Source organism: Equus caballus, chromosome 28 (genome assembly GCF_041296265.1).
Source record: "Equus caballus isolate H_3958 breed thoroughbred chromosome 28, TB-T2T, whole genome shotgun sequence".
NCBI classification, from domain to species: Eukaryota; Metazoa; Chordata; class Mammalia; order Perissodactyla; family Equidae; genus Equus; species Equus caballus.
Window position 1 is genome coordinate 11,228,087 of NC_091711.1, and position 23,195 is coordinate 11,251,281.

General features: G+C 38.4%; 1 protein-coding gene across 20 annotated transcripts in view; it reads left to right on the top strand.

Annotated features, from left to right (window-relative positions):
- The window catches only part of NAV3 (neuron navigator 3), a 776,877-nt gene that overhangs the window by 614,286 nt on the left and 139,396 nt on the right, over positions 1-23,195 (top strand). For all 20 annotated transcript variants that reach the window (XM_070254197.1, XM_070254199.1, XM_070254205.1 and 17 more), the window contains 3 exons: positions 4,477-4,592; positions 18,981-19,089; positions 19,767-20,150. In XM_070254197.1, coding sequence (XP_070110298.1) covers positions 4,477-4,592; positions 18,981-19,089; positions 19,767-20,150 — 609 coding nt within the window. The remainder of the gene's footprint in view (positions 1-4,476; positions 4,593-18,980; positions 19,090-19,766; positions 20,151-23,195) is intronic.

Sequence of the window (23,195 nt, forward strand, 5' to 3'; positions counted from 1 at the left end):
GTCAATATGAGGGAAATGCAATATCAGTTTCTGTGGGAACAGTGAATGATGTCACTGCAGTGTTCACTTTACCTGTCAAAATGTGCCTTTTGATTGGAGAACACTATTGATTCTGAGGTTTTCATAAATTGTTTTATGAATCAAGCCCTAAACCTTTTATTTTACTGGAATGAAGCATGCCCAAAAACAGAGAACATGTTGGGAGTCTTCAGAGATTTAACTGAACTTCTTTGATCATTTGTATAAAAGTTAAATCTTTACCAGTTAGCATTGATTGTCCCTCTAGAGACCAGAGTTGAAATCTGATTCCACTTTAACAAATAATGAAGTGGAAATCCTAGAGAAATGGATGGCTTGTAACATATGTAAAGCAGAGATTTGGACCATTTGCATGTACATACAAACCAAAGATGACTTCTAAGTCTTTTTCGTAATTATTTGAAGTTTAGCGTCTCCACGTTCCTTTCCTTGATCAATCTGTTTCCCTATCACTGCTAATGTAGGTAACTCATACAGAGAATACCAATGAAAATACACCAAAGAACTTGGAAATAAGGTAAATAAGGTTGGCTCTTGTGACATTAAAGGGAGAGTCAGCCAGAAATATGCAATGCCACATTAAAAAATAAATCAAAACAAAGGCTTCTAAGACAAGACTGAGCTGTCAGAATATGAATAGTTTTTATAAAAGAGCATCTCAGACAGGAGAAGTGGGTACCTAGCCAATGGAATTGAGTACTAGTTCTCATATATTGAGGAAGATAGCCATAGTCAGCTCCTGAGGAATACTTTTTAAGATCTGTTTGTTTGGAGCAAAGCAAAAACTATACTCCTAAAATACATTCTGAATATTCTTTTGCTCCATACAGGTTTTCATAGAGGGAGATACTGTAAATCTTTATAACTGACATGACCACAAGCATTCTGGCCCCTGTGACAGCTCCTGGTCTTTTTCTAGTAAGAACCAGTTGGCATTGGGCTTCAGACAGCCATGTCAGGAACTGCTTAGTGTGACTCAGCTTCTGAGAGATCAGTCTGCGAATACTGAGCCTGCAGGACTATAGGCCAGGCCTGGCTCACAGCCAGTTCACCAAGGCATGGTGTTTCTCTGAGGCTTCCTGGCAGACAGCCAGAAAGCTTTCCCTAGGGTCTCCAATCTCAGTACATTCTCTCCATTTAAACTTCTTCAGCAGGTAATAAAATCCTTAGAAAACTTCAGAGGATTTTTTTCCCTTCATTCAGAGACAGCAGACTAAGGAACCGGTCAGGGCGATACAGTGGCCTATAAGAAATCAACCCAAGTGGAAGAAAAGAATGAAATGGACTCTAGAAATGAGTGGGAAGGAGTTATACATGGGGGTGTAGGAGAACTTGGGGGCCAGAGAAGAAGAGAAATAGACTGTGCAGAGAGCCAGATATCTTCGCCACGTTTTAATGTTAACCAGAATCCCACATGCCTCAAGAGAATGCCTTTCCAGACCTTTAGTAATAATAACATTTGAGTTCACAATTATTTTGCAAGACACATATTTTTCTTTGCTTTACACATGAGCAAAGTGAGGTTCAGAGAGGCTAGATAACTTAGCAAGGTCACGAGAGTCAATAACTATTCAGTGTGAGAGCCAAGTTTTACATCCAAACCCAATCATGCACCTTATACGATGCTTGCTTCCATGTGCTTGACCCACTAATGATACTATTTTATGATCACTACCACCAAGATTTATTCATTCACTTATCAAATATTTGCTGGGTACAGCCTGTATGCTAGACATGGGGCTAGGTATTGGGGTACAAGGCTGAGCTTAAACATATAGAATAGAGTCTAGTTTGGGAGATAAACTTTAATCAAATAATTACACAAATTTTACATTGCTAGAGTATGAAGTGCTGTCAAGATAGGTACAGGGAACAGTAAGTGCTTATAATTTGGGACTTCACCTGAAAGTTAGGGATATTTCTTTAAGGAAGAGTCTTTTGAGCTGAGACTTGAAGGGAGAGACGTAACTGGATGAAATGGGGAGGAAATTAATCAAGTACAAAGGCCCTGTTAAGGCAATGAGCTATGGGATGTGGGTAGAAGACTCCTGTGGCCACATGGGAGAGATGGAGAAGGGGAATGCTATGCAAGATGATACTGGAGGGGCAGACAGAGACCAGACATGCAAAGTCTCACAGGCCCCCTACGGGTTTCACCCAAGGGCTCCATAAACAAGGAACAAGTTTGTGGAGAAAAGATTATGAGTTTAGTTCTGTATATCTTTGTGACAATCATCAGGAAATGTCAACTAGGCAGTTATGATACACATCTGAAATTCAGAAGAAAATGCTGGGTTAGAATTTGAATTTGAAATTCGTGTATGGATAGGTCCTCATTAACACATTGAGTATGTTCGAGATCATCTAGAGAGACTGCAATGAAAACTGGAAGAAGCTTAGGATATTGCTTTGAGGAACTCCAAAATTTTTGCCCTCTGTATCCCCTTATTTTTACTACCCAGAACCACAACATTTAATGATTGAGTGAAGGAGGAAAAAGAAAGAGGAAAAAAGTAGCATCGAGAGAGAATTGGGAACACACTGGAGAATTTTTGTCAGAGAAGCCAAAGTAGGAGAGTTTCCTGAAGTAAGGAGCGGTCTGCTGTTGTGAATGCTGCCAAGATATCAAGGAAGGTGAAGACTAAAAATGTCTGTTGATTTTAACAACGTTGAGGTCTTTACTGACTTCAGTGGTGCATCCTGTCACTTGACTAGTATGTCCTCTTTTTAAATTTTGTCATGGTTCTAATATTCAGTTTTGAGTCAGTAAAATAGGAACAGTTTACCAGAAATCATTGGAGGCCAAGGCACAGCTTTGTATGAATTCTTATGTAGCTCTATCTTTATGTTATATATCAATCCCTATATATACACCTACATCCATACGTACAGCATATAGTTTTCCTTGATTTTGTAGAATCCTAATGAGCTTTTCAGAGTCTCTAGATCTGTCAGATAAATGTAAAATATTTCTGGTATCAATTATTAACTTTATTTTCTCTGAAACAAAACCAGGATTTAGAGCCACAGAGTCGATTCCTAGTGACCCTGTGTACAGCACAGTGAAACCCTGCCCAGTCTTTTTGTGCCATACTCTCACCTTCTGGCACTGTATCAGACAATGCTCCATTGCCATTCATAGGATTTTTGTGTCCAATTTTTTCACAAGTGGGTGGCCAGCTTCTTCTTCCTAGTCTGTCTTAGTCTGGAAGGTGCATAGAAACCTTCCACCATGGGTGACCCTGCTGGTATGTGAAATACTGGTGACGTAGCTTTCAGCATCACAGCAACATGCAGCCACCACTGTATGACAACTGACAGGTGGTGGGGTTCCCTGACTGGGATGTGAACCTGGGCTGTGTCAGTGAGAGCACTGAATCTTAACCACTAGGATTTAGAATAAAAGTAAAATAATAATTAAAAATTGATTCAGAAAAAAAACACTGAATTCTTCCTTCACATATAAATATTCTTTATAGATCTTTTTACAATAAGAAATATTTAGTGATCACTTGCCATAATTCAGACCCAGTACTAGAAATGAGACTTGAAGGCAAATGGGATTTCTACAAAGAACACAGTCCTGTGTACACTGCTAGATGTTGCCTTGCCTCTTTCCATGTCATAATAGGTTATGCTGTGGAATTTTTTAATATGTGGCAGTTTGGATCAAATATATGTAGACTTTGAAGCTGCATCATGAAAGGCGGTGCCTTTTAAAATGTTTGCCTGTGCATAAAAAGAAGAAGCAATGCATCAAGTAAGATTGGAATATCAAAACATATACAGTCCCTCTGTAGAGTGCTTTTCACTTGATTTGACCTACTGTTTACATATTAACACAAACACAAATACATACCCATGCACATACACACACGTCTAAAATGTGATGTTAAAGGGAGGTTTAAGAATGAGAATTTATTTTTGATTGACTTTAATTTTTCTGAAATCAGGACATCATGATGACATTTATTGCCCCAAACAAATTCAATGTTTATTTTTACTTATACTTTGTATTTTAGGATCTATTTTATATAATTTTCATGGAAAAATAATTTTAGGGGTGGTTTCAAGTGCTTTTATTAGTTATTCTCACAAGAACACAATTTAGCCAGACTTTTTAAAAACAGCAATAAAAGTTGGATCTTTTCAAGTCTTTTGCCCCCCGAAATGCAACCAACTATTGGTAATTCAACTTTCAAATTTAGAAAAGTCTAAGAAATCTGACTTAATATCTCACTCCTACTTGGGTTGTATATGAAAGAAAGGAAATTCTGCTGTAGGTAGACATCTTTGGAATGTCCCAGTCATAAAGAAATCCTTACTTATCTTGACAGAAAGGTTTTAATATGTTGATTTCTTCTTGTGCTAGAGAACTTTGATGAGTCACTGGTGACAGCAATTGCTATTTGTTTCTATCTTCTTGGTTAATTTCAGAGCACATTCAGAAAATGAAGGTACCTCTTTACCATCTGCCGACTCCTGTACCAGTCCTACTAAGATGGATTTATCATATAGTAAGACTGCTAAGCAGTGCCTAGAGGAGATATCTGGTAAGTGACCTGATTGACGGGTGGGTCAAACCTCAGAATTTTTGTAATCTCTATGTAAGTCTTTTTATTAAATCATGTTTGTGCTATACTATTTTTCCTTAAGCATAAATGGACTGTGTACATTTCCTGCTTCAGAGATTCTTAGATATTTGGCTATTCCACTTGGGATGATCTCTTTGTTGCTCTGTAAAGAATTCTGTAAAGCATGGTAGTGCTTTCAGAGGCTGCGATTTTAAGTTTTCATTGCCCTCAGTCAAGTTGAATATAATCAGAGAAAACTTGGACAATCTTCTGTTGTTAATAAGGCAGACAATGAATATATTTGGAGATTTAAAAAATATTAAGGATCAGATGTCAATGTAAATTTTCCATGGCTGATCAAACTCTGTTTTATCTCCAATCCTGTACTATTTAGAACATTTCTACATGGTGGCTCCAAATGTGTATTCTGGAAAAAAAATCTAATTGGGGAAATATTTCATTATATATAAATAATGTAAGAAAAAAAAGACATATACATGCCCCAGTTTGTCGTATTTTTAAGTGTATAAAACAGGATTCTCAGCTTTAGTCTAGTGTTTTTCCTAGGATCAAGATAAGCCTAGACATATATGGAAGGCCTTTGGGGTAATTTTATTATCTATAGGTCTGTATTTGTGAGGAACTAAGTAGGCTCTTAGCAAAATATACTGCTCCTAAGGGGAAAGAGAGTTTAAAAACATTTTATCTGTTTCTAAGTAGAAGAATGCGTGGGAGTAGAGGTATGTCTGTTATTCCAATAAATCTCTGGCTTAGCCCTTGTATATTCCCAAGAAAAAAACTGAAAGAACTATGTAATTTAAAAAATTACTATAGTACTCCAAGGACTCAAAATATTGCTCTGAAGCTCATGAAAGTAACCGTATCGAGTTTGGGCATTAAGAAGCTTCTCCACTTCTTGAAACACTTTGGCAAGCATTAGCCATTACTGCAGTGTCCATCAGAGAATATTGACAACGACAGCACAACATCCCAAGGGTTCATTTCAGAATTACCATCAGTGGTATCATTAGGTACTATCATCAAGAGGTTTCCTGTGGAGATTACAATGGACCAGTGCAGGGTCGGGGTAGAAATGGTGATGCCAAGACATAAGTATGACTATGATATTTGTAGATTTTTAAAATAATGGGACTAATGATGGCTTTCCCATAGCTCCAGATAGTCTCATGGTCAGAATGAAGATGTATATCTTATTGAGAATAGATATTTTTTAAACCTAGTGTGGCGTGAAATGCATACTCTTCACATATTTCTTTATTCATAAGTGTCTTCAATTAGTATCAATATGCCTATGAAATACTAGAGTTCAAACCTGTAGGAGAAAATGCATTTAGTACAGTTTGAATTCTAATTTTTATGTGAATTTCACCAAAGAACCTTGTTTTTCTGAAATTAATATATCAGTGAATATCTCTGATTGAATAAATAATCCATATTTGATTTTTTCTCCAGTTTCATATTCTATCTACCATTTGATCATTTTTTCATAGTTCCAGTTAATATTTTCATTTAACGTTCTGATGTTTTTAGCAGAATACTTGAAAGTGAAATATAAACTAGACTTTAACATAATATATTAATTAAATGGATTTACTAGAAGGTATAATATTTTGTGACAATAATTATTTATATAGAATCATAGATTTGAGTCTATGAATTAGTTAGGAATTTAATAAAAGAAAGAAAATAGCAAATAAATGCTGAAATAAGGCTTCTCTGATTGTGTTAGTCCCACTATGATTTGTTTAAAATTAACCTACAGTGGGGTAGTGAACATTTCTCCCAATGAAAACTTGAGATTTTGTGAAGAAAGATGATATGCATTTATGATTAATAAGCTTTAAATTGAGTACCGTAATCAGAGAAATCTGGATGAGAGTATACCTGCAGACCAGTGATGAGAGGATGAGTACCGTAATCAGAGAAATCTGGATGAGAGTAGACCTGCAGACCAGTGATGAGAGGAAGACTAGCTTACCCTGGCCTTTCTTCCAATGATCCTGTCTTCTAATCTCTCCTGAGCTACTTATTCTCGTGGTCATACCCTAGATCGGGGCATCATCAGAATCTGCAAGCTCTCTATAATCTTACTTTCATGCACCCAATTCTCGCTGATTACGACCTCTTACATTTTCAATGCTCTTCCTTTTGTTTCCTGACTCCACCAATGGTTCTACCAGGATTTCCAATTCATTATCCCCACCACCTTTTACTGACACTCAGCAAACTCTGCATACTCTTTCTTCCCTCCTTAATCAGCTGAATTCCTGTGGTAACTGAATGTAATTTTACTTTTGTATATACCCTTTACTCCTTCTCTCTCACTTCATTGTTCTTTAATAAAATCACAGACCTGTCTACATTCAACTCTCCACCTGTTCCATACCAACAATGAATGAACCTGGAGAAAAATGCATCACGTGTTGATGTGATTCACCTTACATTCCTGACCACCAACCTCAAGTGAATATTTAATGCAGCCGAGCAATCATTCTATATTTCTCTGGTTCATTCACTGTTTTTTGTCTTTTTAAGAACTCTCTCAGGGGGTGTAATCCTGTCCTGCTCCCCAAGTCAAGTAACCTTAATGATATAGAACTTTTATGGAGTTAGGTTTTGTCAGAATAAGATCCATGTGTTGTAAATTTTTGAAGCCTATACAATTTGGAGAAGGCTGAAAATAATACAAAAACAAAAATACAAAATTACACACAGTGTTTAGGAAGGGGCTCAATCGAGTAAGGAGCTCTATATCTTAGGTACCACTGGCTTCATGGTCAGCATACCTTGGTGTCCTGGTGTAGTTCTGCCTGACCATCCATCGCCCCATCTGCTGATAACAGCATTTGATTTTCTTTGGGGGAACTATAGCCCCATCAGTCTCTGTTCATGTGATTCAAGTGAAATTGACCCAAGCAGATTCAATGAGAACAACTCATTCCCTTGACCGCACTGACTCTTTCAGGAAAGGACATGTGACCCCATTCAGTTCAATAAGAACTAATGAGAATCAGTCTTAGAACTGTTCTTAAGACGGTTAGGAAGGAGCCTGTTTTTCACTAGACCTGAAACTAATCAAAAGGAAACTTGGAATGCTGGCTGTCCCTTTCACCCTCAAGAGAAACAAACATGGAGAAAACAGAACCTAAAGCAGGAGAGAATGAGCTCAAGGTCATTGTAGGAAATGTCTGACCCCCTGAACAAGCCATGTCTGAAACTCTTCCTCCCTCCTTCCCTGCACTTTTCTGTTATGTTACCCGGGGAAAATCCCTTTTTGTGCTTAAGCAAATATGAAAAGCATGCCTAGTGCATAACCCAAGAGATGCATGACACGTAAAGTTCTGTGATACTGTTAACGAGCAAACTTGAATGGTTCACACTGCAAAGCAGATTTGTTAGAGGGATTCTCTGAGTTAGCTAGGATGCTTAGCTGTTTATGTTTTCATCTATGCAGTAACTCACGTGAAGTGATAAAAAATTGTCTTTATGATTAAATGGTAGTCGAAGTTAAAAATGTAGTTTAATTGCAGTGTGAAGATAAGTATCATAAATGAAGATAAGTATCATAAACACTCAGTAAAATGGCATACTGGAGAAAACTCAAGACTTTTACAATCTGGAGACCTTATATCCCTCAGAAGTCTTCATGTATATCATTCAAGCTTCTTATAGTTTGTCATGTTCTTAAGGAGGAACCCAGTGATATTTACCTGATCTGATGATGATCGTTCTGTTAATTGTTACATACAGGTGAAATGCATTTTATAATTTGTGACTATGAGTGAGTGAGCTTCTTGCTTCTAGCCTCTCCTTTAAGATTCATGCCATGACCTCAATATTACAAGTCCAATTAAATTGACAGTTCCAATTTTACTGCTTTGGCTTGGGTTTTATTCTCACATTCATTGACAGAAAGCATTTGGCCTCAGAGACCATCTCTTTCATCAAGTGCCAAGAGATCCTGCCAAATAGAAAGTGAGCTTTATTTTCATTCCACTGGAATCATTCAAGAAGTTGTTATATTTTTCTCTCTACATAGGTTCACACTTGCCCTCTTTTCACATAAGACTCTCTACTAACATGTATAACATTTGTTTAATGCACTTTTTAACCTGTGTCTAGAATTTGTGTTCAACTGAAAGATGTTGGTAGACGCCAGGCTGACTCAGTATCAGCGAAGCTGGCGTGTCATTTGTAAAAAAGTAGCAAAATAATTGGATGAATTCAGAAAATCATTTTAGAAGTGAGAATTTAGTTTAAACAGAAGGATAAGCTAACTTACTAGACTTTGTATTTAATAATGGGAAATTTCTGATATTTAAGATCTTTGTAAATTATCACTTAAGTTGCCTTTTGTTTGAATGTTTATAAAGATTAAGAAGATCAAATTTGGTTAACTGAAATCAGTTTAGATCTTTTACTTAAACGGCCACTGTATAATTATGTTTACTAAGAACTGAAAAGCATTCCTTTTCAGAACATTATAGGAGTTGTGCTTTATGTGAAATCTTGGCAAAATTAGCGATTCATATTTTTAGTACTGATTGGGCTTATTTTTCTCCTATGTTCTGAGGCTTCCTCCTTCACCTTGTATAGCGTACATTTATATGTGAATACGAATAAGTATAAGTACACTCATGTGTGAACGTGCACCCAGAGCAAGCAGAGATAGCTGCCTCTCAAAAAGCTCTAAGTAGGTCCCCTGCTCTTGTTCAGGGTAAACCTATGGACTGATGCAGTTTCAGGGAAGAAGCTACTGCAACTACAATTTGGCAGTGGTATCTTTAAACAGAGAAACAAACAAAAATACCCTTTTGATGTTTTCTCCGTTAAGGTTATTTCTTCAAAATAACCAGCCCCTCCTTACTGGCTCCATTGGACTTAGCCCACCCCTTCCTGGGTTTACCTCTGTAGAAGGATTTTATTTCCTACCCCATCAAATCAGGGTGGACCATGTCACTTGATTTGATTTGACCAAGAAAATGTGAGTGGAAAAATGACATGGGCCCTTCTTTAGTAGAAGCTCTAAGAGCCATTGCTTGGATCTCTCATCTCTTTTCTCCCTGTCATGAGATCGACGTGTCCCTGACTAGCATTGCTCGTTCTGCATGGGTCTTAGTAGAAAGTGTACTTGTATAGTAAGGTATACTTTAAGGATCAGAATTGCAGCCAACACAGAGTGGACATTAATGGGAGCAAAAGTGCCTCTTTATTTTTGTAAGCCACTGAAATTTCTAAATCATTTGTAAATTAACATGACTTAGTCTAAGCCAAAATTCCTCAATCTTGGCACTATCGACATTATAGTCTGCATAAATCCTTGTTGTGGGGGGCTGTCCTGTCATTGTAGGATGTTTAGCAGCATCATTAGCCTCTGGCCATTAGGATGTTTAGCAGCATCATTAGCCTCTGGCCATTAGATGTCAGAAGCACCACATATCCCCCATTATGACAAGCAAAAGTATCTACCAATATTGCTGAATGTCCCGTAAGAGGGACCCAGTTAAAAAGACCACCCCCAATTGAAAACCACTAGTCTCAGCCTAGTAGCTCTCACAGTGGGGTCCCAGAGCCAGCAGTATCTGCATCACCAGGGAATATGCTAGAAATGCAAAATCTCAAGCCCCCTTCACACCTACGGAATGAGGAGGGGTGGGGCTGGGGCCTAGCAAGCTATATTTTAATAAGCCCTCTGAGAAGTTCTCAACATGCAAGTCTGAAAACCACCAATCTAAGCTGACTGGTACACAAGCACCTTTGTATAAGGAGAGGGCATAGTAACTGTTTTCACATAAAATACTCATAAGTTTAACTCTTTATCATCTAAAGGATAAGAATTCCATTTTTTGTGAATCTGTGAGATTTAGAGTATGCTACAATATACTAGTATAACAAAAGTCAAACAAGTTGAAGTTTTATAACTTCAACAAATTTACTCTGGTCTCGTACCCTGGTCATTCACTGGGTCACAATAACTCAAAATGAAGGAAAAAAATGTTCTGCTTAGGAATCCAAAGTATTTTAAAAAGTGCTTTACACACACACATTATTATTTTAGTAAAATAATAGTCAGTTTCTATGGTTCCATATTTGTACCCTCATTTTATTTAAGCACATATAAACGCTATTTTTAAAGCATGAGGAACTGAGAATCAGTATTCACAGTTCACAGGTTTATTTGCTTGTTTAATTGCAACCTTCTTATCAGGAATAATTGCTGTTCTTTCCATCTAATTCCCTTTTATGTGTCTGTGTAAAATGGATCCTGCTATGCTCCGCTTTTGATCCTAGGCATAAGGAATAATTAACCATGCACAGTAGGTTGTCACCATATGTAAAGATACAGGCAATGTATATTATAATGCTATTTTACATCGTTGAGAGATCCAGCATTTCCTCTAGCTGAGGTTAGCAATATGAGGTGAAAAATCAGAATTAATTTGATACTAGCTCAGAAAATGATAGGGATTTGTATATCAATTTGAATGACACAATTAAATATTTCTATGTGTATGTCCACTTTCCCTCTTATAATAAGGAATGTCATGGGCAGAAAACCTCAGAAGTTTTCCTTGATACACTTCTCATAAGCTCACAGTGGTACACGTGGTCTCTCCTATATCTTCTAGGTGTTTTAAAAGTTTTCCTAAAATCAGAATTTCAGGGTGGTGGTGTAGCGTACATAACCAGTACAAGATAAATACAAGAAATTTATCATTTAGGTTTTCTGTTTTTTATCAAAATATTAAAAATAAAGAGATTATTATGCGGGAATAGGTTTATGGAATAGACTAGGAAAATGCTCAATATCAAAAATCATAATGTACATTTTACGTTTTTTTGGTCACATCATTATGTTCTACATACTTGGCCATCAACTTTCAATTATAAGCTTTGAGTGAAAATATTCCTTCTCAAAGGGAAAAAAACCGAGGTGTTTTTTTTTTTGCATTTTTTACAGGAAGAAATCTTGATTTTTATTGTTCAATTAGCATTTCACTAAATAGCTTCAGAATAAAAAGCCCTTGAATTTGTTCCTTAGAAGATGAAATGAAGTCTTTCCCTTTAAAGCATATCTGTCAGCCGGTGGAGTGTCATGCTCTGTTTTTTAGGTCCTTTACACTCTTGAATTTGATTTGTGCTTTTACAGCACAAATCCCAACATTCAGAAGACAGATCTGCCTGCTTCAGCTGCCTGCAGCTACAGAGAATTAGTCCGTCATTCTCCGGTGTCGAGGAGTGTGTGTGTGTGAGAGTGTGTGTGTCCGTGTATGTCCGTATCTGAGGTGCGGTGGCTGAGAGTGATGTAAATGTGTTTAGGGTTAATAGTGTAGCATCTTATTCAGGCTTGGCTTTGAAACCTGTGGCATTCCAGGCTGGACAGCAGCTTCCGCGCCTCAGTTTCAATTTAGCAGGATGTTTGCTGCCATGGCAGCCAGCAGCATTCACTGCAGCAGCAAGGAAGAGCCATAGAGCAGAGAATGCAGGTGGAATACTAACACGCCAGAGGCTCGCGCGGGGCTGGGCTTCCGCGCTTAATTTCTGCTCCTACGGGGCTCTGATGCGGAGGTTGCACATGCTGCACCGTGTCAGCTCATCTAGAGTCCAGGGCTGCAGACCTAGATCAGCGAAGGGCTGGTGAGAGGCAAAGAAAAAAAAAGCGAGAGACATCACTGGTGCTTCACTACCTCGCGTTTGGCAACACAGAAGCAATAGAGAGAAATGTGGACCCATCGCCCTGCTGAGACATGTGATTGGATGAAGACGGGGAAACGTAGTTGGCTTCCTGTGCTACTTTTCAGCTGGAGCAGTGTCTTTGGTGAACTCTTTTCTGCTTCACGTAGATTCAAGCAAAATGTTTGTAAGTACTGCTGATCAGGGAAATGATGTGGCAGGCTAAATGGTGGGCAACTAATTAAATGTCCTATAGCTACAGAATCGTAGGTGAATGTTTGAGCCTACCTGGGCTTTTACTGAAGTGCATGTGTTAATTAAAACCAAAAGGGCCAGTTGCTGTCTCAGTGTAAAAAGACAGTATGAAGTCCACTTGATGAGAAGAAGGCGCTGGAATTGCCATGCAGCGGCCAGCTGAACTCTCCGTGTTTCGGAGCAAAGAAGTAAGGAGAAAGGCAGCTGGCCTGCAGAAACAAAAGTCTCTAACCAATCTTTCCCTCGCCAGTGAGGGGGAGAGGAGACCCACTGTGCGCATTTCCAACTGGTTTGGGAATGCAGCAAAGGCCAGCCAGAGAGAATCCACCTATGCAGAGAGGCACTCGCTGTCCCGATTCCTCTCGCGCTCTGTGCAGTCCCTGTACCACACCAGCGGCCCAGGGGCCTGGAACCTGCTGCCTGCCAGCCGGTCAGGCACTGAGGGCTTAGAGGACTGGTCTTCCAGAAGAGGCTTCGACGCTGAGAGTGATGAAGATAGCAGGTCTGAAGATGAAAATGTGTCCTCCCGGCCAAGCAGCATCAGTAGGAGCTGGGCGGAAGAGGAGGGGGAAAGCTGCCTGCGGGAAGGCACGGCGCATCTGGACGAGGATGTGATCCTTACAATGCTAGGCGATCTGGAACAGGCGCTTTACACAGACTTGTTAGGTAAGTTGAGTGTGCTCCTAAAATGAGGATGGGATTTTAAGAAGCTGCGCATGTGCATTAGCCAAATATCTTCCGTTCTTCCAACTATTTTTTAAAACTATATTTACTCAAAAAACTTTTAAATTTCTTGTTTCTTGAAATTATTTTCTTTGTAAAGCTGAGCTAAAAGAACCATTGTAAAGTCTATTTGGAGAAAGTAAAGAGCAGCAATCCACCCTGGGCACTGTTGACCTGGTATCCAGTACATTCTAGATGTCCATAAATAAGAGTTACCGTTTTAAAACTCCAAATGTGTATTTTACTTAGTCATTAATGGAGCCTATTTATTCAACTTCCCTCAAGGTGACCTCACCACAGATATGGAAGGAAGAATGAGGGGCCTTGTGGGTAAATTTTCTGTCTAGTCAAGTTTTTTCTGCTGCCTCAGTGGTACCCAAATGGCTGGCCCTTGTTTTTGCCTCAGTGACGAGTACTGTGCATTCTTATAACACTTTCAGAAATGCAGAGGCCTCTTCTGACAGCTTTACTCACAAACATTTTTTTGGTGTTTGGTGTGTGCATTATAACTATTTAACCTACTATGTAGATGACTGTGAACTGTTTTTATGCCTCACAGAGTAGGCCTTTTTCATGACATGACGCTCAGTAGCAACTTCTGACATAATCTTTCATTAACTAGATATGAAAAAGTCAGAGGAAATTCTTCAGTTTTGTGATTAAACTTTGTCAACTTTGCTGCCTGCCTAAATAGCTAAATTGTACATGTTTTAATTGTTTATATCTAAATTCAATGTTCGGTTGAAGCATATTTACAACATACAGTCTCTACTTCAAAAATCCATTGGTATTAAACCATTGACCACATCATATTTATGTCAGTTTGTATTTCCACAAAGGATTTCATACAGAACTCCTTAAATATGAAAGATTTAACCCTGAGCAGCGATCTCTTTGTTTCTGATTCATACAACTGGTGCTAAATATAGGTTTGTTTTTATTCTCCATGTAGACCCCCCTGTTACAAGATGTTTTATGAGTTTTTCTGGCATCTTAGTGAACCAGCTTTAGAAGAAGAAATCTTAGAGGGACAGCAAGGGCAAATATTGCCCGATTTTTCATGTCAGCTTGGCTTTAAAGAGTCAAGTTGTGGGAATAGTGATTTCTGAATTTGAATACACCAGGTGCTCAGACCCTGAAGATTTACTTCTTCACCATTGTGTGATTTTTGTGATGAGCTGCTTCTCATAAAAGACCTGTATGCAGTACAAAGGCAAGAGAGGGAGTCTTAATCCTTATGAAGGTTTTTCTTTTTTCGCTCCTCCAGAACTGTAGAATCAAGCAGTATTCATCTTTTGCCTGTAGAATGGTAGCACTTATCTTGTTCTAAGCACCTCTTATGTAAGTCTTTTCAAAGATATGCACAGAGTGCAGTCCCCTGACAGTATTTGCTGGTTTCTCTGTCAAATTATAGCATGCTGTGGGCGGGTGTATGTATGACACATGCCTTTTTGTGCATAAATAACTTGGAGCATTACTGTCAGAGGGTAATCTCTCAATAGAAGTCTGTGTGTTCCATGGTTTTTAAACTGAGCATCTGCTTATTGTATTTATGGAATTATTCTCTTTAAGGCTTTTATTTTCACTTATGCCAGTATTCAAAAATGCAAGTGAGAAAGTAAGAGGAAGAGTTTATTCAAATAGCTGCTATGAATAATCATATCAGGATAATGAAGCATTCCAATGCAATTCCCTCAGTAATGATGCGTGTTAGGTTGGTGAATATGTCCACGCCCAGAGCACACAGGAATTTCAGGATTTCTGCCACGTGCTTGACTAGGTTCTGCTTCTGGCTCAAAATGGCCTCTTCCAAGTTAGTTTTAGGCAGGGTTTCTTGAGTTCAACTCTTTACTCTTGGATATCTTAAATCAGACAGACTAGGGCCTGTGCTATAACTATATAGGAGAATATTTAAAAGATAACTATAAAGCTGTTAGCCATATTTTGCTATTTTTCCCCCAAAGTGTCTGGTTTAACCAGATGACTTGAAAATTTTCCATCCAAATCACTGTTGGGGTCCTTCACAAAATTAGGGTTATTTCTCAAAATAAATCAGGCAGCTGTACTCTCATTAATAACATCTATAATGTGGATGATGTAGAGGACCTAATTCTCTGTGAATCAGGTTCATTCATATGTAATTTGATTTCCTATTAAAAGATGACAGTGCCGACAGTGTTAATTACAATGTGTTTAATTAAAGCCTAAAAAGTAAGAGCAGGACCTCAAGATTAAATGGTCCGTCTGCCACTAAGTAAAAATGCAGCAACACCAAATTGAGCCTGTTACTCTGTGCCCTGCTCATAGAGGAGACCTTATGAGCAGTGAGAAAGCAGTTTACACCAATTTTAAAAACTCAAAGCAAATTGCAGACTATGTTGTTCTGGAAAATGTGTGTCAGCCCTTACTATCCTGTCTGACTCTTAGGAGCCTTCTTTCAGGAATGATTGTTGGCTTTGAGATTATGGAAGTGAGAGAGGATATAGCGTTTTTGTGACTAAATAAATTTCTTGTGTGCATTTTCCTGCTAACTTTTATTTGTTACTAAATTTTTCATTTGATTTGTGCTTTCACATTTGGCCTTTTCAATTGCCATTCAGTCCCCACCCCTAATCCTCCAGACATCATTTGGATACAGATTTACAGGATATTGCAGACTTGTGCAATCCTTAGGGGGTTTGTAAGTGCATTTAATTTTACCTTGCCTTTTGTGGGTCATTGAGAACATTTACTGCAATAAATTTTGATCTGGCTATTATCTTTCATGACATGAATGAGGCAGCAATTACGTTTTGCTCAGTAAGTGCTGGAAAGAAAAAGTCCATTTGTCTGATTGTCATGAGTGGATATCATGATGGGAAAAACCAAAGGAGGGAAGGAGGTTATGGTTTTGAAACTTAAGGGAAGCTATGTAAACAAATGATGAATTCAAATAGAAAAACGAAGGATGTAAGATGCCTGTTGGATTGAAAGAAGGAAATTTAAAGATTGAAGATGTGAAAAACTAGTTAGTAAAATGGAATGACTCAAAAATACGATGTTCTTAAAGCTTATATGAAACAACATATTGGGGCTGGCTTGGTGGTATAGTGTCGGTCCATGTGCTCTGCTGCAGCAGCCGAGGGTTCAGATCCCAGGCATGGAACTCTACACCGTTCATCAAGCCATGCTGTGGCAGCATCCCACATACAAAATGGAGGTATATTGGCACAGATGTTAACTCAGGGCCAATGTTCCTTACGAAAAAGGGGGTAAAACCCCCCACATATTGAAAGTAATTCAAATATCAATATTATTAATATTACGCCAGTTGGCAAATGGTTAAGATGCAGCTTAATTACAACATAAAAGCTCTTCCGGAGGGAAGGGGGTCAAGGATAGGAGACATGTGATGGTATATTCTAGAACTTGTGTAAGGTAAATGACTTGCATGCCCTCCTCCCTCCAAAAAAGGCAGTTTCAACACTTTCCTTCTTTAAGTCTTCTCATCTCTTACCATCACTTAGAATCTTTCTACACTGTATGAAATCTTAGACACTGAGTATTGGCTCTAATGCTTCTCCAATTTTATCTCCTTCTTCACTCTTTCTTTTGCCCACTTGAGTAAAATCTCTCTTCAATTCTGCCTTTCCTATGACTGTAATGATACATGTTTTTCTGCCCTTTAAGATTGTCCCTGCAAAACTCTCCTTTTTCTTCAGGGTTCTTACCAGATTATTTAGAAGTGAAAGGTAGACATCTTTCTAGCCATTTCTTAAATATGCTGTGTCATATTAATGAGGAGAAGGATGGGAAGAATTTCCAGGGAGAATATGATCAAAGTCTTAAGGGTTATTAACAGTTCTGAATTTTAAAAGAATGTTAATCTATAGGGTTAGAGTTTGCAAGACTTGAGTTAGTGTAGGAAAAGTTTATGCTGCGTGCGTGAGGGCACAACACGTGTTCTTCTATTTCTTAAAAATATAAGGAAGTTTTTCATTACTTTCTAAGTTTGAAATAATCCTATTATTAAGCATATTTTAATCATTCAAATAATTTTTGAATTAAAAGGAAGAGATTTACAGACTGGCAGCAGAATGGTGGTTGTTTTGGTACTCATCCAAGATGAGGAATCACGAACAATGAAGTCACGTTTGGCTGAAGAAGAAAATAAAGAAATTGGCAGTTGTTTTCCAATATTTGAGCGGCTGCCATGGTAAAGATAGTGTAAAGTTGTTCAGTTGGTTTCAGAGCCGCTGAGACTACTGGGTGGAAACTAAAGGGGGGCAAATTATTACTCATCCTCAGAAATGTTTTCACAATTAGACCTGATACTGCAGAGGAGAAGAAGTCTTCCCAGTCTTAGTGGTTTCAGGCAGAGGCCCATGGCCACCTCCCAAGTGAGACAGAGATGAGTTTCCTCACTGGGTAAGAGGTAAGGAAAGACAATCTCTGAAATCCCCACCAACTCTGTGAATATATTATAAATGTTAACTGGGTGCATTTGTTGTATATTTTTAAAAGTCTGGCATGAATGCCATGGAAGAAAATTAACAGGTTGAATATCTACCCATAGTCTTAAAAGAGATTGTAGATATGCATCTTGACACGTCTGTGTGACAATTTTCATCCTGGAATTTAATGTAAGCTACTTTTCTACCTTCACTTTTCCTTCTCTTTTCTTTTCCTTTCATCCCTTTGCCACTCCCTTCTCTTCCTTAACACCTTCTTCCTTTGCCTTCCTCTTCCTCCCTCTCTTTCCCATAGCTTCTCTCCCCTTCCAGTCCCCTTCTTCCTCTCCTTCCTTCTTTTCTTCTTTTCTCTTTCTTATTAAAATTTCTCATCACTGGACATCCTCCTGAGCCTGAATTGAACAGAATAAAGGCTATGCTTCCTCCTCTGTCTTTCCACATTCTTTTTGTTATCCAGATGCACCAGCTTCAAATGGCCACTGGCCTTGGAAGTATTACATGGCCCTAAACAAAATGGTGTAATGGCACCCATGCCCCAAAATGATAGGTAGTGATTATGTAAGGCCAGCATTTGTCGCACTGGCAGAGCTGTTTGTTTCATGCCCGTTAGACACATTCTGAGTTCAGATGCCTGGGACTTTACCGGAAATCTAGTGTCACATGTGGGTGTTTTGGTTCCCTGTAGAAAGTGGAGGAATAATTAAAAATAAAGCTATCCCTTGTTGTGAATCTTGGTCCATGAGTCTAATAAAATAAAAAACTTCAAAAGATATTTCTTCTCTAAGAAAAGTCCTCTCTCATTCCCCAGAGTCCAAATATATACTTGCTACTTAAGTCAAGTTTATCTCAACTATTCTGAGTACACTTTGAAACAGATAATCACAGAAATAATTAGGATCCAAATAATTTCAGATTTTTAAATTAAGTTCAGAAACATGGAGTACTGAACAGTATATTTCCAAATGACTCTCTCATTTTTAATGATTAAGGTCATAGTCCAACAAAGTATTACTGTATTATCACCACTTCAAATTATTACTTGTAGTATTAAATTTGTTTCTATTCACATTTTGTTGGTAGAAAGAACAATTATAATTTTCAGCTGATAATAATCATTTGGAATTTCCTACCTATAATTTTAGTTTTCAGAAAAATAATTTATATTACTCATATTATGCATATAGTTATTCTCAGGACAGTAAATGACATGAATAACAAACTTATAATTATATTACTTTTCTAGGTGAAGACCCTGAAACAAGAAGAATGAGAACAGTTAAAAACATAGCAGATTTGAGGCAAAATTTAGAAGAAACTATGTCCAGTCTTCGTGGGACCCAGATAAGCCACAGGTTTTTCTCAATTCTGTATATCACTGGGCCAGTAAAGAAAAAAATTGCAATCAAGCACTTAACTTCTTAGAATGATAGAGAAGGAATTTTAGTTTTCCCTTACTGTTTTCTCATTTCAATTTTACATGACAGTCAACTGGTGACTTCTCAGCATATACCAGGGACTTGTTTCTCCTATCCATCTCTTCTTCGATATAGTTTCCCATTTGAACTGAATTAGCTACTGAAACCACCACCATCACTGCTAAGTCGTTTTCATGCCTGCCTAAAGAAGGAACAATGGCAGAAGTTGCAGTTGAAAAGCATCTGAGGAGGGGTGGTAGAGAGACTTTCAAACATAATTGTAGTTAACTTCCAGAATAGTTCTGGGAAGGCTACAGTGTGTTAAATTAAGCATTTATTGAGAATGTGAAACAGTATTTTGCTTTATCTAAAATGTTATAATGGCCTTTCTTTTGAAAGCAAAAATGCAAAAAACCTGCAAACGAATGCCCCCTCCTACATTTTGATATCTGCAGAGGTGTTTAGAATCTCAAAATGAATGTATAATTTGGCTTTCATGAAAATGACATCCTTCTAAGAAACGGCTCTCAACTCTAGGCTTTTTTCTTCATGCATTCTTGGTCTGTGGCCCCAGGAGAACCAGAGTATAGTTATTTCTGCATTTTATTTGACAGCACCCTGGAGACAACATTTGACAGCACTGTGACAACGGAAGTGAATGGAAGGACCATACCTAACTTGACGGGTCGACCCACTCCCATGACGTGGAGGTTGGGCCAGGCGTGTCCTCGACTTCAGGCTGGAGATGCTCCCTCCCTGGGTGCTGGCTACCCTCGCAGCGGTACCAGTCGATTCATCCACACAGACCCTTCAAGGTTCATGTACACAACACCTCTCCGTCGAGCTGCTGTCTCTCGGCTGGGAAACATGTCACAGATTGACATGAGTGAGAAAGCAAGCAGTGACCTGGACATGTCTGCTGAAGTTGATGTTGGCGGATATATGAGTGATGGTGATATTCTTGGGAAAAGTCTCAGGACGGATGACATCAACAGTGGGTAAGTGGCCCTGGATCCAGATCTCTAACAGAACTGTGTGAAGAGGAGGGGTGGTCTACTAAAATGCGTTAGCCGCAAAAAAGGCATAGAAGTTGGTTCACAAAGTCATTAGAAAATGTGACAAATCTAAGGTTATTTGGGAGATATTTCAGGCCCTCTCCTCTGTTCCGTCATAAAAAGTAAAATATCCAAAGTTTCTATAAAATCTTTTTATTATAAGCCATTAAACTTTTCTCTTGTTATAAGTTTAGAGAAACATATATGCCCTGTGTTTTTCAGAGTGACTTTCACATGCTTCTTCAATAACAGATTCTGTAGTGAAGGACATGGAAGGAGAGAGGGAGTTTTGCTGAGCTGCTGGGTTTTTTTTTTTTTTTTTTGGCTTGTCAAAGCTGCCTGTAACTGCTTTAAGGAACAAATATTTTCTAGCATTCTTCAATTATGCACCTCCAATCTATTTTGAGGAAAAATCATTTTAGAGTTAGAAGTTTCAATCTATTTCTTCTTTTTTGATGGTATCACATTTTTTTTTTTTATGGTGGCTCCTGTTTTCCTTCTGTTTCCTATTACATTCCAAAAAATGTTGTGATTATAAAACTCTTAAAGTATCTTGACAATTTGGAATATTTAGTACTATCTGAGGATGAGCCCTAATGCAGTCAATAGGACATTCTATTAAAACTAGTCCTATCAGTAATTGTAATTGCTCTTTTGAACATGTCTTATTACCTATTTCACTCCTGTTAAGTGCTTTAAAGATATTAATTCCTTTAAGCCCCCCACCATGACCAACCCTTATGAGGCGAGTATTATCATACCTGTTTCATAGGTAAGGAAACTTATCCCCATTGGCCCCAATTGCTCAATGCTAAGGAAAGGCCAGCCTTGCATTCGAGCTCAGATATGTCTGATTTCAAAATCCAGGCTCTGTAATGTGAAGAAAAGCTTCCCAATTAACTTTATATTTTCCACATGAGTCTAGGTTTTGACCTGTTCTTTGTCCATACGCATCTGAGAGGACCAGTGTCAGATGTCATTCTTCTATATGAATAACCTTTCCTGACTTCATTCATGAAAAGCCTGTTTGAATGGTGACAAGACCTTAAAAAGTACAAAAGAGATTTTGATCAGATCCATAGCTTTGTCTGATATCCTGACATCCACCAGTCCATTCCTGGTTGCCACCCTGCCTGAGTTTCCAACAATTTAGAATTAGGGAGACAGATTATGGTTGATTAGGGTAGGAAGCAGTCGAGTTAGCCCAGACTCAGAGGGCCTAATTTAAGTCTTTTTCTACCATTTGCTATCTGTGGACTCCTTGAGAGCTTAACTCACCCGAATTCTTTTTTGTCATCTGTAATAATGATAACATTGCAGAATCTTCACGAAATTGTTAGGAATGAAGGAAATAACCCACACAATTGTATTTAGCATAAGGCCTGTTGCAATATAAGTCTTAAGTAAATTCATCATCAGCAGCACAATTACGTTTATCATTAATAGCCTTTAACCTAATGATTAATAACCTAATAATCATAGAGTGTGATCTCATATAGGAGATATTAGAAATTGTGGGAGGCATGAGGACTCCTGGGAAAAGAATAGAGAGAGAAGAGGGATCATGAGCTGAATTATGTACGTATGTATTTATCCAAACGATATTTGTCGAGTTCATCCAATGCGTCAAGCAACCTTCTAGGCACTGTGTGTGCAGTGGTGAAGAATATCGACACAGGGCCTACCCATATGCGACTCACATGCTAGTGTTTTCGTGTTTTTATAGGTGCTTATTTATTCAATAAATGAAGAGTAATATATACATATATGTGTGTAAGTGTGTGTGTAAACCTTCTTGGGTAAGTAGTTTTTTAAAAGGCATTTGGGGGGGAGGGAGGAGGAAGATTGGCCCTGCACCAACATCTGTTTCCAATCCTCCCCCTTTTGCTTGAAGAAGATTGTCCCTGAGCTAACATCCATGCCAATCTTCCCATATTTCATATGTGGGACGCTGCCATTGCATGGCCTGATGAGTGATGTGTAGTCCACGCCTGGGATCCAAACCCGTGAATCCCAAGCCACCGAAGTGGAGCACGCGAACCCAACTACTATGCCGCCAGGCCAACCTCTAAAGGCATTTTTTTTTTAAACGGGGTTCTGCATATGGTAATATATATTATAAGCATACCTATACTCAGAAGCATTTTGTATTTTCCAAGACTCTAGCTGTATTAGTTAACACTAACTTCTGTAACAGAGAAATTTCAAAGTCCCAGTAATTTAACACAAAGAAGGTCATTCCTCCTTCATGTAAAATCCTCACTGGTGTTTCTGACCTTCAGTTGGGGAATGTGCACCATATAGTCTTTTAGAGACTAAGGCGAATGGTAGGTGATTCTGCTATTATCCAACCAAGTTTACAATGTCACCCTGGGCATTGATATTCAACAGGCAGATGGCAAAAGAGAGGAAGAACCCTAGTGTAAGAACATTTCATGAGTACCAGGCCTGGAAGTGGTGCATATGACTTCTACCACCTTCCCTTACCCAGAACAGCTGCATGGTCACATCTAACTATAAGTGGGGCCAGGAACTATGGTTCAGCTGTGTGCCCAGGAGGTAGAGGAAGTTGGTTTGATGAGAGCTAGCTAGTCTGCTGAACTCACAAATGAGAAAAAACAAGTACTGTTATATCCTTTTTCCTTCTTGCTTGTTTCATTCCTCAGTGGAAACTCAATTCAGACTTCTGTTCTCCATTTTTGTTCCCTATCTGTCTTTCAAATAAAGTCTTGGATAGCTCCACGAATAAGTCCATTAAATATGCACCAATGGTCTACATGTTTTATGTTGACCAACAAAGTCATTCATATTCAGTATCTAAAATAGAAGAAGGAAAAAAACACAAAGTAAAAATAACACAAATCCTGTATAAAAACTTCCTCTGGTGATATTTACCTGCTTGGCCTTATACATTTTCTTTTTCCCCTGGTAGAGTTCAAGACACTGAAATTTAAAGAATGACTCACAGTTCTGTTCCCTGAGTGGAAG